General features: G+C 37.0%; 1 protein-coding gene across 2 annotated transcripts; it reads left to right on the forward strand.

The window, feature by feature from the left end:
* Window positions 1-2,904: 2,904 nt before the first annotated feature.
* LOC133286089 (ATPase 9, plasma membrane-type-like) lies at window positions 2,905-8,060 on the forward strand. 2 transcript variants are annotated; one of them, XM_061483444.1, is made up of 12 exons: window positions 2,905-2,946; window positions 3,271-3,585; window positions 3,985-4,311; window positions 4,452-4,571; window positions 4,985-5,107; window positions 5,180-5,288; window positions 5,564-5,869; window positions 5,973-6,487; window positions 6,941-7,114; window positions 7,219-7,401; window positions 7,503-7,684; window positions 7,964-8,060. In XM_061483444.1, the coding sequence occupies exons 1-12, from the start codon at window positions 2,920-2,922 to the stop codon at window positions 8,058-8,060; spliced, it is 2,478 nt and encodes an 825-aa protein (XP_061339428.1). In that variant the 5' UTR covers window positions 2,905-2,919. The 2 variants fall into 2 exon arrangements, with proteins under 2 accessions (XP_061339428.1, XP_061339422.1); XM_061483438.1 differs by having other exon boundaries at window positions 5,180-5,284; window positions 5,560-5,869.
* Window positions 8,061-13,719: the final 5,659 nt, after the last annotated feature.

The following is a 13,719-nucleotide window of genomic DNA, read 5'->3' on the forward strand; positions in this document are numbered from 1 at the left end:
CCCAAAAATAATACAGAGGAGGATCGAACACATGCTTTGGGAGTCAAAATACACCTGGAATTAAATTTTTGTGTTATGTGGACTTGAGTTCCAGAAAAAAAATCTTTATAGGTCATGCATACAAAGGGTTTATTTTTATTTTATTTTTGGTAGAGAACAAAGGGCTTTTTAGCTAATAGTGCAATAAGTTTTCTGAAAACAAAAATACCCTTTAAACAGACCGAATTTCAATTGGGCCAGAGAGTTAGTCCTATGTGTTTGGGCCAAGGCCATGAGCCAGACTCTACACCGTGCAATAAGCGATTGGAACAACTCATCTGACAAGCCCAACATAAAAAAAAAAAAGAAATGTAATTAAGGAGACATGAGAATTCTAAAATAGAGACATCAAAGTAGTTAACAGAGAATCCAAACTTGGAAATCACAAGAATCCCCCCACTTCTCTCTTCGTTGAAGGTTATGATATCCTCATTCGAGTTTTTTTATCGCAAGTTATCCAAACGAGCTTCTGGTTGTATGATTGCGATGTTCTTTATAGGGTCTAGATGACGAGGAAAGATTGCGTTAGTAGATGGTCAATTTTGTTATATTAATCCATTTGAGTCACAAAAAAATATCCACCTTTAGTCACTTATAAAAAAAAATTAGTCGGTCCTTATAAAATTTAAAGTGGATTCATTTTAGTTCTTTTGAGGGATTAATGTGAGTCTTTTTTTAATTTGTGAGGAACCATAATTTCAATTTCAAGTAAATGGGTCCACTTTGAATTGCTTAGAGATCTCAGAATTAATTTTTTTCAAGAGACTAAAGTGAGGATCATTTTTTTTTGTTAGGGACCCAAAAAAGATTTTACTGTAAATTTTATAATTTGAATGGAATAATAAATAGATAAAATTGGTCACGCGATAAATAAATTATAGAGAAGTTAAGATTTTATAGAGATGGAGAACTCTAATTTCATAAATGGAATGGTCTATTAGTGTAATTTAATAATTAAAAATTAATTATGATAATTTTAAAATTTATGGTGGCATTTGTAAATAAGCCAAAACTTAGGAGATCTCTATTTACTCTCCCCTTAATTTTTGGTATCAATGTCAAAGGATTTTTTCGGAATACGAAAATTGTCAACGTATTGATATTTTTAAATTTCGTTAAAATATATTGTACAATACTCTTAAAATGTATTATTAGCACGTAAAATAATAACAAATTCTATAAAATTTGCAAAGATATAGAAAAAAGAGCTTCTAATCAATATCTGGGGAGCTTTAATTCATCCAATAAAAAAAAAATAGAAACCCAAGAAACATGCAATGGCTTTGTAGCATGCCATTGTCATGACTATCAACATGATGTAAAAAATAATTATTACATATTTATAGTTTAAAGAAAAGCTTTCTCTTCAACCTATTTAAGATATTAGTGGGAACTAAAATATAATAATTGTAAAACAGATGTTTAAATAAGAAGCATATCCGTACTATATAGCATTTTCTAATAAACTAACTTTCTGGCTCCAATGGGGGAAGGGTACAACTAACCCTTGTAATATGGTCTTGTAAAGAAATTAGAATGACCAATTTGCCTTACATGATATCATTATACGGTTATATTTATCTCATTTAACATGAGATAACTCATTCTTCTACACACACATAACAAAGATGAGTTTCACTTTTATTTTTTCTTTCTTCAATTATTTGTGAGTCCCTCTTATTATTTTGTTTCACTAATATAAGATAACTTATCTACGTCAACGTAAGAAAAATATTTCCCATATACATATGATATGAATTGCCACGTTCTGTTTTTCAATTGTTGAGCATTATATTAGGGTATATATATCAGATATTCAAAGGTAATGAATTTCCACGTGCGAGACCCCATGGAAGCACATGACCGGGGTCAAAGCCAAAAAATGGAAAGAACAGAAAGAAAGTAAAGAGAAGAGGCCCGGTTTGTTAGTGAATGAGTGGGAATGAGTGATTTTAGACTGGCTTTGGTGATAGAGAATTGAAAGGAGAAACTCTGACTCACACATGCACCAATAACTCAAGTGAGAGAATAACTAATGATCATTCTTTTGTTCCTTTCCTTTTATAATATATATAGAGATGTACTCTGACACTTATTTTCTTAAACAAGAAAGAAACTTTTTCTCTTTCTCTCCCTTTCATCAATCTCAACTGAAAAACTACTAATCATTAACGACAACATGGGAGGCCTCGAAGATATCAAGAGGGAGACCGTGGATCTCGTAAGTTTTGTGTTTCTTTTTCTTTATTCTTTCTATGTGTTGTCATATATTTTTATTTTATTTTTTGTTATCACAATGCAATGTGCTTGCTTTGCAGGAGCGAATACCCGTTGATGAAGTGTTCCGAGAATTGAACTGTTCCAAGGAAGGTCTCACTAATGAGGAAGGCCAAAAGAGGTTGCAAGTTTTTGGGCAAAACAAGTTGGAAGAGAAGAAGGCAATCATCTATTCATTCATTTCATTCAAAACTATTCTAGACTTGATATATTTCAGTAACTCACTTCATAACATTAACATAACATCATTGAATAATTACTGATTTTTGTACAAAAACGTTAATTATGTCAAACAGGAAAGCAAGGTGCTCAAATTCTTGGGCTTTATGTGGAACCCTCTCTCATGGGTCATGGAAATCGCTGCTATCATGGCAATTGCATTGGCAAATGGAGGAGTACGTCCTTCATATTTCTAAATAACGCTTTTTGCTTTTTTTTTGTTTTTATTTTTATTTTGGCATTCTCTTGTCTCATTCTCTTCTGAAACAACAGGGCCAGCCACCAGATTGGCAGGACTTTGTAGGAATAACAGTGTTGCTAGTTATCAACTCCACCATCAGTTTCATAGAAGAAAACAATGCAGGCAATGCTGCTGCAGCACTTATGGCAGGTCTTGCTCCCAAAACCAAGGTATAATAATATAAACTTCACTGTAGGCAAGGAGTTTCTAGCTAGCTAGCTAGCTTCCCTTATATAGAAAATAATACATCTACCAAATAATGATAGCTCAGTTGGCGCTAAGGAGGTTCGATTCTCCTTTTAGGAGGGGTTTAAAGCCTCAATCCCGGATCTGTCCCGAATCGGACTAATCACGAAATGATGAACTGATCGGAATAATTGGAACATGTTTTTATTAGCTAGCTCACAAGACACATTAGATTATTAATAATTGTAACAGATGATACATGTTTAATGTTTTACATGCATTTGTTCTAATTGAAATGTGGTTGGCAGGTTCTGAGAGATGGAAGGTGGACCGAGCAGGAGGCTGCTATATTGGTACCAGGAGACATAATCAGCATCAAATTAGGAGACATCGTCCCAGCTGATGCACGTCTCTTAGATGGAGATCCCCTGAAGATCGATCAATCTGCACTCACTGGTGAGTCTTTGCCTGTTACTAAGAACCCTGGTGATGAAGTCTTCTCTGGCTCAACAGTAAAACAAGGAGAGATTGAGGCTGTTGTAATCGCTACTGGGGTACACACCTTCTTCGGTAAGGCTGCACACTTGGTGGACAGCACTAACCAAGTTGGTCATTTCCAAAAGGTACTAATATCCCTTGCTCCTCTATATTGAAAAAGTTAAGAAATTTTAGCATTAACAGGGAAGGGTAATCTAAGCTTGCTTCCCATGCTTGTTTTGCTCCTAATGTATGCTCATTTTGTCCATTGAGTTACATATGTCTCCTGAAAAATATCATGCATTGTTGTGGTTACTTGTATGGATTCAGTGAATGTTATCCTTCTAGCAGTTTTAACTATGCATTTTCGGGAATACATAGTTAAAAACTGCTAAAAGGACATGAGTTTGTGTCCTTTGAAAGGATACTCATTTTTCCCTGCTCATAAAGATGATGCTATAGTAGCATGGGCAAGTATCATTTTTGTTTTTTTGCCTTTTCTTTGTTTCCAACTTTACTGATAGCATTTTGATGGTTATGATCAGGTGTTGACAGCCATTGGTAACTTCTGCATTTGTTCAATTGCTGTGGGCATGATCATAGAGCTTGTTGTCATGTACCCGATTCAGCACCGCAAGTATAGGAATGGCATTGACAATCTCTTGGTGCTTCTCATTGGAGGGATTCCTATTGCCATGCCAACAGTGTTGTCAGTGACAATGGCTATTGGTTCCCATAGGTTGTCCGAGCAAGGTGCTATCACCAAGAGGATGACAGCCATTGAGGAGATGGCTGGGATGGATGTTTTGTGCAGTGACAAGACTGGCACTCTAACACTGAACAAGCTTACTGTAGACAAGAGTTTGGTTGAGGTAAGCACATGACAGAAAAATCACTATTTTAACTGGTTATTTATGTATGATTTTGGAATGTCAATTTGATGTTCAATTAATAAATTCTATGATTTAGTATCAGATTTACTAATCATGGAAGCGATTTGTCCTCATTGCAGGTTTTTTCAAAAGATACTGACAAGGATCAAGTAATTTTGCTTGGAGCTAGGGCCTCTAGGGTAGAGAACCAAGATGCTATTGATGCTTGCATTGTTGGAATGTTGGGTGATCCAAAGGAGGTTCGTATAGTTGCCTGCTTATTATACAAGTAAAAGCAAGATTCTAAAAAACCCCTTCGACTAGCGAGTGTGGGGTCGAAGAAATTCTTGTACGCAGCCTTATTCTTGCATAATTGCAAAGAGGCTGTTTCCTAGATTCGAACTCATGACCTTTCAGTCATGAAAGAATAGTTTTACCACTGCTCCGGTTCGCCCCTTTAAAAGCAAGACTCTACATGAGATAAAATCTTTGAACAAAGAAAAAAAGTATATACATTCATAAGGTCTTCTAACTGGCCTAGTGAAGGGTTTTTAGCTTTCAGAAATCTTCTAGGGTGGTTCTCTGAACAAGCATATGAAACTTTAAACTATCATGACCTTAGGTTTTTTTATAGATTATAACTGCTTTGACAAACTTCTCCTGGTTTCTACAGGCTAGAGATGGAATTACAGAGGTGCATTTCCTTCCCTTTAATCCAGTGGACAAACGTACAGCAATAACATACATAGACACTGAGGGAAATTGGCACCGAGTAAGCAAAGGAGCACCAGAGCAGGTAGATACATCTTTTTAGTGCATGTCTCTTGTTTCCTTGTACAGTGTAAACTCATATTGAATATGCTGCCAGATTATCGAACTTTGCAATCTTCGTGAAGATGTGAAGAAGAAAGCTCATTCCATTATAGATAAATTTGCTGATCGTGGTCTTCGTTCCCTTGCTGTTGGAAAACAAGTGAGTTGTGGTTGTTTGAATTGTACCTGTCTCATCACGTAAAGAACTAATTCAACCTATAAGGTTAATCTTTTGAGTGAGGGTCTTTTTATAGGTTTAATTCCACTAGAAAATGAAGGTGGTGAGGATCGAACTCGTCATCTTGTGATCATTGAAACTCTGATCCCATGTAAAAAAACTAATTCAATCCAAAAGCTTAAGCTTATAAGCTTTTGGGTAAAGCCTTTTTAATAGTATATATATGTTTTTAAGTCATGAATTGTGTATACTTGTAGGAAGTACCAGAAAAGAACAAGGAGAGTGCAGGAGGACCATGGCAATTTGTGGGTCTGTTGCCTCTCTTTGACCCACCAAGGCATGACAGTGCAGAGACTATTCGTCGTGCTCTCCATTTAGGAGTGAACGTTAAGATGATTACTGGTGATCAACTAGCTATTGGGAAGGAAACTGGTCGCAGGCTTGGTATGGGAAGTAACATGTACCCTTCATCCTCACTCCTTGGAGAGCACAAAGATGAGTCTATTGCTGGCCTTCCAGTTGATGAACTTATTGAGAAAGCTGATGGCTTTGCTGGAGTCTTCCCAGGTAAATAATTTTACTAGCTTTACTGTTTATCAAGTTGATTTTAGATGATAAACAAGACTTGAGTTCATTGATTAAAATGATTTTTGAATCATGTCAAATCCAGAACATAAATATGAGATTGTGAAAAGACTTCAGGACAGGAAACACATATGTGGGATGACTGGAGATGGTGTGAATGATGCTCCTGCACTTAAAAGAGCAGATATTGGAATTGCAGTGGCTGATGCAACCGATGCAGCTCGAGGTGCATCTGATATAGTCCTCACGGAGCCAGGTTTGAGTGTCATTGTGACTGCAGTCATGACAAGCAGAGCCATTTTTCAGAGAATGAAGAACTACACAATATATGCTGTTTCTATAACAATCCGAATTGTGTTGGGCTTTATGCTTCTTGCTCTCATCTGGAAATTTGATTTCTCTCCTTTTATGGTTTTGATCATTGCCATACTTAATGATGGGACTATCATGACCATTTCCAAGGATAGGGTGAAGCCATCTCCTATGCCAGATTCATGGAAGCTGAGAGAGATTTTTGCCACAGGCATAGTGCTTGGTGCATACCTAGCTGTTATGACTGTAGTCTTCTTCTGGGCTGCTCATGCATCTGACTTCTTCACGGTAAGATAAAGAGATTCAAAAAAGGGGCAGGTTAAATTTAGAGTAAAGTACGCGCCCATTTTAATCCCTTACAAAAAAAGTCTATTTGTGATCCCTTTAAAATTCTGAGAAGTCCTACGATTATTCCTTCAAAAGGACTAACATAGGTCTATTTTGAATTTTTAAACGAGGACTTTTTTTTTCTAAGAGAGTTAAATTGAGCCCCGTAATATTTGTTGAGGACCCAAGAGATATTTTACTCTTAAATTTACAAACTTTTTTGTTTACAAACTCAATTATGTGCTCCAGAGAATACACATAAATATTTGTACTCTCCGGACTATATAGTTGAGTTTGTAAGAGTTGATAAACAAAAACTTTTTAAACATAACCTTTCCCTTCAAAAAAATATATAAAATTTTTTGCAAAATTGATTTCATTAGGCTTAACCTATATATATGAAAATATTGGCAGGACAAATTTGGCGTGAGATCTATCAGGGACAGTCACCATGAACTGACAGCAGCTGTTTACCTTCAAGTGAGTATTGTAAGTCAAGCTCTCATCTTTGTTACTCGGTCAAGGAGCTGGTCTTACATTGAACGTCCTGGAGTCCTTCTTGTTGTTGCCTTTCTGATAGCACAGCTGGTGAGTTGTCATAAAATGGGTTTGTTTTTTTGCTGATATTGTTTTGTATTGCCTACAAAAATATTAATAAGGGTTGGTATTTGTTTTTATGAAAAAATTCTTAGATTGCCACAATCATAGCTGTGTATGGAGACTGGGGCTTTGCAAAAATGAAAGGAATTGGATGGGGTTGGGCTGGTGTCATTTGGCTCTACAGCATTGTTTTCTACATTCCCTTGGATATCCTTAAATTCATCATCCGATATGCATTGAGTGGCAAGGCGTGGAATAATATTACTGAGAATAGGGTAACATCTCAATCTCAATATGTTGTATACTAAATGGAACCATATAAAATGCTTCAAATATGTGTATCTCTCTGACCATGTTTTTCTATGCTGTGATGAAGACTGCTTTCACATCAAAGAAGGATTATGGAAGGGGAGAGAGAGAAGCACAATGGGCTGCAGCTCAACGCACACTACATGGCCTCAATCCTCCTGAAACAGACCAAATCTTGAATGAAAATAATAACTACAGGGACTTGTCTGAACTTGCAGAACAGGCTAGGAAACGTGCTGAAGTTGCAAGGTAATGTCCAATGAAATGCTCATATGCATTTTTATTTATGGGTTTTATATTTCTCATGTAATATAAGAAAAGAAATTTTGTTACACACTTTTTGGTTTTCGTGTTAACATGAATTTCACACGTAACTTTTTCTAACATATGAGTCACACGTGACTTTTTTCTCTATGGCATAAGAAGGCTCGTCTGGTGTAACATGAGAAATATAAAACTCTTTATTTATTTTTATCTTTTCTTATTTAAAGCTGAACACAAATCCATTGTGGTCCATTTGGTTTACAGGTTAAGGGAGCTTCACACACTGAAGGGGCATGTCGAGTCTGTTGTGAAACTCAAGGGACTTGACATTGAAACAATTCAGCAGCACTACACTGTTTGAGTGACACGATGTCCTTTTTGAAGATAGATAAAGAAGAGAGAATAGATAATAGACATTTCAATATATTTCCCTTGGTATCTTTTGGATTTAGAAGAATGCAAGGGCGTTGAAATAATCCAACACTTTGAGATTGTGCAATACAATCCAAGGTTGGGCTGCAGAGACCTGAAGTTTTTTTTGCCGATGTTATTATCAATTTATCATAGCACTATTCAATGAAAGTTTACTATCTTTGCTTTTTCCATTGCTACTGATATCCTAAATAGTACTAGTATATTGTTTTCGAAGCGGAAAATAATATAAGAAGAAGAAAGTGTAATGGTTGTTCTGATCAATTTGTCACTCCCCAGAATGATAAATGTTAAATTCGCCTCTCTATTTTCATGATCATCGGGTGTGGATAAACATAAGTAAGATAAACATAATTGTCAACATCCCTTGCCAACAAAATTTATCAATTTACCTTAGCAAAAAAGTGCCAACTTACATTAAGGCAGAATTTTCACGATTACCTTCCATCAAAAAGGTAAGATTCACGAGTTCCAGAGAATTAACATGATTCGCATCAAACGTTTCTTTATTAAGCTTCATTAATAACATCCACCAATTATGCAGATGCAGTGAAGAATGCAGATGCAAATGTGGTGGAGAGCACGTGACTTTATTTAGTTGTTTAAGTTATGTGCCAGCTGTCCTAATTGTAACTAACTAGGATTTAGTTAGCTTTTAGTTAGTAGTTAGCTTTCTGTTATTACTTTTAGTAGCTCAGTTACTTAGTTTAGTTACTTAGCTTAAGAGTTCTGTATATAAGCCTTTGAGGCTTCATTGAATATTACTTTTGCTATTTTACATTTTCAATCAGAAATGTCAATTCATAAGATGGTATCAGAGCTTTGAGCTCTGGTACTCACCATTCTTCCGCTGTAAATTTCGAGTTCTTGAAAAATGGCACATCAAGGTGCTCTTCCAGATTTCCTTACAAATCCAGCAAATGCTTTCTTTCTTCATCCTAATGAAAGTCCAGCATTGGTGTTGGTTAATCCGGTTCTTGATGGAAAGAACTATCACAGCTGGACAAGGGCCATGACTATGGCGCTTCTTTCAAAGAATAAGCTAGGCTTCATAGATGGAAGCATCGAACCTCCACCTGCTGAGGATCCTTCGTTTAATGCATGGCGAGGATGTAATACCATTGTTCTTGCATGGATTCACCGTTCAATTAACGAGTCCATTGCAAAATCTATACTGTGGATAGAAAAGGCTCGTGATGCTTGGATAGATCTTAATGATCGATTCTCGCAATCTGACATATTTCGAGTTTCGGATCTGCAAGAAGAAATTTATAAAATGCAACAAGGAGAAAGAACAATCACTGATTTCTTTACTGATCTGAAGACTATATGGGATGAATTAGATAACTTGAAGCCACTACCTATATGCAGTTGTTTTAATCGGTGTGCATGTGGTGGATATCAACAGATGCAGAGATACAGAGAAAGAGATCATGTCATAAGGTTCTTGAAAGGCTTGAATGATCAGTACTGTCATGTTCGATCACAGATCATGCTGTTAGATCCATTGCCAAATATTAATCGAGTCTTTTCCATGGTGGTTCAACAAGAAAGACAGATGCTTACAAAAGGGCATTTCGATGCCATTGTTGAACCAAAGGTATTTTCCACCAACTCTGATAGAGGAAGAGGACGTGGAAATTATGGCCAAGCAATAAAAGGTCGTGGAACCTATAGTCAAGGACGAGGAAATGGTAAAATATGTACTTTCTGTGGGAGGCACAATCATACAATAGATACATGCTATCGAAAGCATGGATTTCCTCCAGGTTTTAAGCCAAGAAATATGGCAAATCATGTTGCTTTGGATTCTGATGAGTTCATGCCAGATCCAAGAATTGTTCAAGATTCAGCAGTTTCCATGTCTCATGAACAATATGAGACTTTATTAAATGCACTGCATTCATCACAGGTCAACTCAGATGCAGTGATGCCTTCATCAAACCATGTTCAAACATCTTCTTTGAATGCTGATACTTCTAATAAGCCAGGTAATCAACCAATTCAGTGGCTCCTTGATACTGGAGCCACAGATCACATATGTCATGTTCAATCAATTTTCACCAATCTTCATAGAATTTCACCAATTTCTATTTCTCTATCTGATGGCTCAGAAAGCATAGCATCATTTGCAGGAACAGTATATCTTTCCCCTCATCTGATTTTGATTAATGTTCTTTATGTTCCTACCTTTCGAGTAAATCTGATTTCTGTTACAAAACTAACCAAAACTGTTCCATGCTACCTCATTTTTCATGACTCTTTTTGTTGTATCAAACAGAAGCATACCAGAGCAATGATTGGTTTAGCTGAGGCTGTGGATGGACTATACATGATGAAGATCTCCCCCCAGCATTTAATTTTCCAGAATAAGCCATATGGCAAAATTACCAATTCCACTGTAAACACTTGTATACCTCAATACCCTTTAGCCAACAATAATGTACCTAGTGCTACTGATGCTTCCTTACTTTGGCATCTTAGACTAGGACATATATCTCATATTATTTTGAAAGAAATGTCAATACAATTTCCTTTTATTCCCAATGTCCATACTGCACCTTGTGATGCATGTCAATATGCTAAACAGAAGCGTTTATGTTTTCCAATAAGCAATACCAAAACAGAAAGGCCCTTTGAAATGATACATGTAGACATTTGGGGGCCATATGCAATGCCTTCCATACATGGGCACAAATACTTCCTGACAATAGTAGATGATTTCATAAGATACACATGGACTTTCCTCATGAAGTCAAAGAATGAAACCCGAGAGAATCTTCAAAGCTTTATTAAGCTAATGGAAAACCAATTCAATACTTCTATTAAAACTATCAGAAGTGATAATGGATCTGAGTTTCTAATGGAAGGATTCTATAAATCAAAAGGGATTCTGCATCAGAAAAGCTATGTTGAGACACCTGAGCAGAATGGTACTGTAGAAAGAAAACATCAGCATTTGTTAAACGTTGCAAGAGCTCTCATTTTCCACAGTAAATTTCCACTGGTATACTGGTCCTATGCTGTAATGCATGCAGCTTTCTTAATCAATCGCTTAGTAACTCCATTACTGAAGAATAACAGTCCACATATGTTGCTAAACCAACAACCAGGATCTCTCACAAGCCTCAAGGTCTTCGGTTGCTTGTGTTATACATCAACAAATGTGTTTGGTCGCACCAAATTCTCCCCAAGGGCCAGAAAAGCAGTATTTCTCGGATATACAGATAGGATCAAGGGATATGTTCTGCTTGATTCAATATCACGTTCCATTTTTATTTCTAGAAATAAATTTTCTTTGAGCATTGTTTTCCCTTTGTGGATAGCAAAATCTTAAACACCATTCCCACCAAAGCCACCATTCCTATCCCTCATACAGAAATCTGTTATCATCCGCTTCCTATTGATATCACACTACCTAATGTAGTTCCCACAATTCCTGAACCTGATATACCAATCCCTATCAACCCTTATGCCCCACGAAGACGTTCCACCCGCTTACATCAACAACCAAATTACTTAAGAGATTATCATTGTAGTCTTTCTACCGCAGCAATACCAAATCAGTCTTGCTCAGGTAATATTCCTATCTCTTCTGTTGATTATCCAATTTCTGATGTTGTATGCTATAACAAATGTGCTCCTTCATACAAATGTTTCTGTTTAAACATAACATCACATAGTGAGCCTCAGTCTTACACACAAGCAGCAAAGTTTGACTGTTGGCAAGATGCCATGAAGAAGGAAATCAATGCTCTTGAATAGAACAATACATGGGTTCTGGTTGACTTACCACAGGGAAACGCACTATAGGGTGCAGATGGGTATACAAGATCAAATTTCATGCAGATGGCTCAATTGAGAGGTATAAAGCCCGACTTGTGGCTAAGGGCTATACACAAATGGAGGGAGTGGACTATTTTGACACCTTTAGTTCAGTAGCCAAGATGACAACCGTGCGCATGTTACTTGCCATTGCAGCAGCCAAAAACTGGTTTTTGGAGCAATTGGATGTAAATAATGCGTTTCTTCACGGTGATTTGAATGAAGAGGTGTATATGGATGTGCCTCAAGAACTTCGAGTCTCTGGTTCTCACAAAGTCTGTAAATTGCAAAAATCTCTCTATGGCCTTAAACAAGCTAGTAGGCAGTGGTATTCTCGATTGACCACAGCTCTTCTCTCTTTGGGATATGCCCAATCATCTGCAGATCATACTCTTTTTATTTTACAGAAGAATGATAGCTTCACTGCTTTATTGATCTACGTTGATGACATTGTCTTAGCAGGAGACAATTTCTCAGAAATCCAACGTGTTAAGAAATTTCTTGATGCTGAATTCAAGATTAAAGATCTGGGCACATTACGTTTTTCCTTGGTTTAAAAAGTGCCCGCTCTAAACAAGGAATTGTTGTTAATCAACGAAAGTATACACTTAAGTTGCTTTCTGATAGTGGACTCCTTGCCACCAAGCCTGTTTCTACTCCATTGGACCCTTCCACAAAGCTTTCTCGAGACCTTAGGTCGAAGCTGTCAGATACAGGTCCCTATCGAAGATTGGTTGGGAGACTTTTATACCTTACCACCACTCGCCCAGATATTGCCTTCGCGGTTCAACAGCTAAGCCAATTTATCTCATGTCCCACTGATGCCCATTTCAATGCTGCCACACAGGTCCTCAAATACCTTAAGGGTGCACCAGCTAAGGGCCTCTTCTTTTCTGCCACAAATGACCTCACTCTAACTGGTTTTGCTGACTCAGATTGGGCTTGTTGCCCAGATACTCGTCGGTCCATTACAGGGTTCTGCACATTTCTTGGTCCTTCACTACTTTCATGGAAGTCCAAGAAGCAGACGACAATATCCAGGTCATCCTTTGAGGCTGAGTATCGCGCTCTTGCAGCTCTCACTTGTGAGATTCAATGGCTGTGATTCTTACTTCACGATTTTGGCATCCCTTTTCCTCGCCCTGCATCGGTTTATTGTGACAACCAATCTGCCATTTATTTGGCACATAATCCTTCCTTCAATGAACGCTCAAAACATATTGAGCTTGATTGCCACATCACACGTGAGAAAATCCAAGCTGGACTTCTTCATCTCTTTTCTATTTCCTCTTCCATGCAGTTGGCTGATAGCTTCACCAAAGCACTTCATCCTTCTTCATTCTCCCTGCTCATCTACCGCTTAGGCCTTGTTGATCTTCATTGTCCAGCTTGTGGGGGGTAATAACATCCACCAATTATGCAGATGCAGTGAAGAATGCAGATACAAATATGGTGGAGAGCAAGTGACTTTATTTAGTTGTTTAAGTTATGTGCCAACTGTATTAATTGTAACTAACTAGGATTTAGTTAACTTTTAGTTAGTAGTTAGCTTTCTGTTATTACTTTTAGTAGCTCAGTTACTTAGGGCCCGTTTGGATGAACTTTTTTTTCTTCAAAAGCTGCTTTTTTTCAAGAAAAAAAGCACTTCTCGTTTTTAGTTCGTTTGGATGTCTGCTTTTAAAAAAAGGAGAAGTCACAAAAAAAGTCAAAAACTTACTTTTTTCATAAGCTAAAAAATTTAACTTCTAAGAAAAGCAGAAGTC

The sequence above is a fragment of the Gastrolobium bilobum genome, unplaced genomic scaffold, assembly GCF_033153095.1.
Source record: "Gastrolobium bilobum isolate Gb01-03AN ecotype WA unplaced genomic scaffold, APGP_CSIRO_Gbil_v1 utg38290, whole genome shotgun sequence".
Taxonomy (NCBI): domain Eukaryota; kingdom Viridiplantae; phylum Streptophyta; class Magnoliopsida; order Fabales; family Fabaceae; genus Gastrolobium; species Gastrolobium bilobum.

What these genes read in the sequence shown, in the direction of transcription:
- LOC133286089 (XM_061483444.1), top strand. Translation starts at nt 2,920, where the DNA reads ATGGCAGGTCTTGCTCCCAAAACCAAG. An exon ending in AAGTTGGTCATTTCCAAAAG is followed by an intron (nt 3,586 to 3,984) that starts GTACTAATATCC and finishes GGTTATGATCAG; the next exon opens with GTGTTGACAGCCATTGGTAA. An exon ending in AAACGTGCTGAAGTTGCAAG is followed by an intron (nt 7,685 to 7,963) that starts GTAATGTCCAAT and finishes TTTGGTTTACAG; the next exon opens with GTTAAGGGAGCTTCACACAC.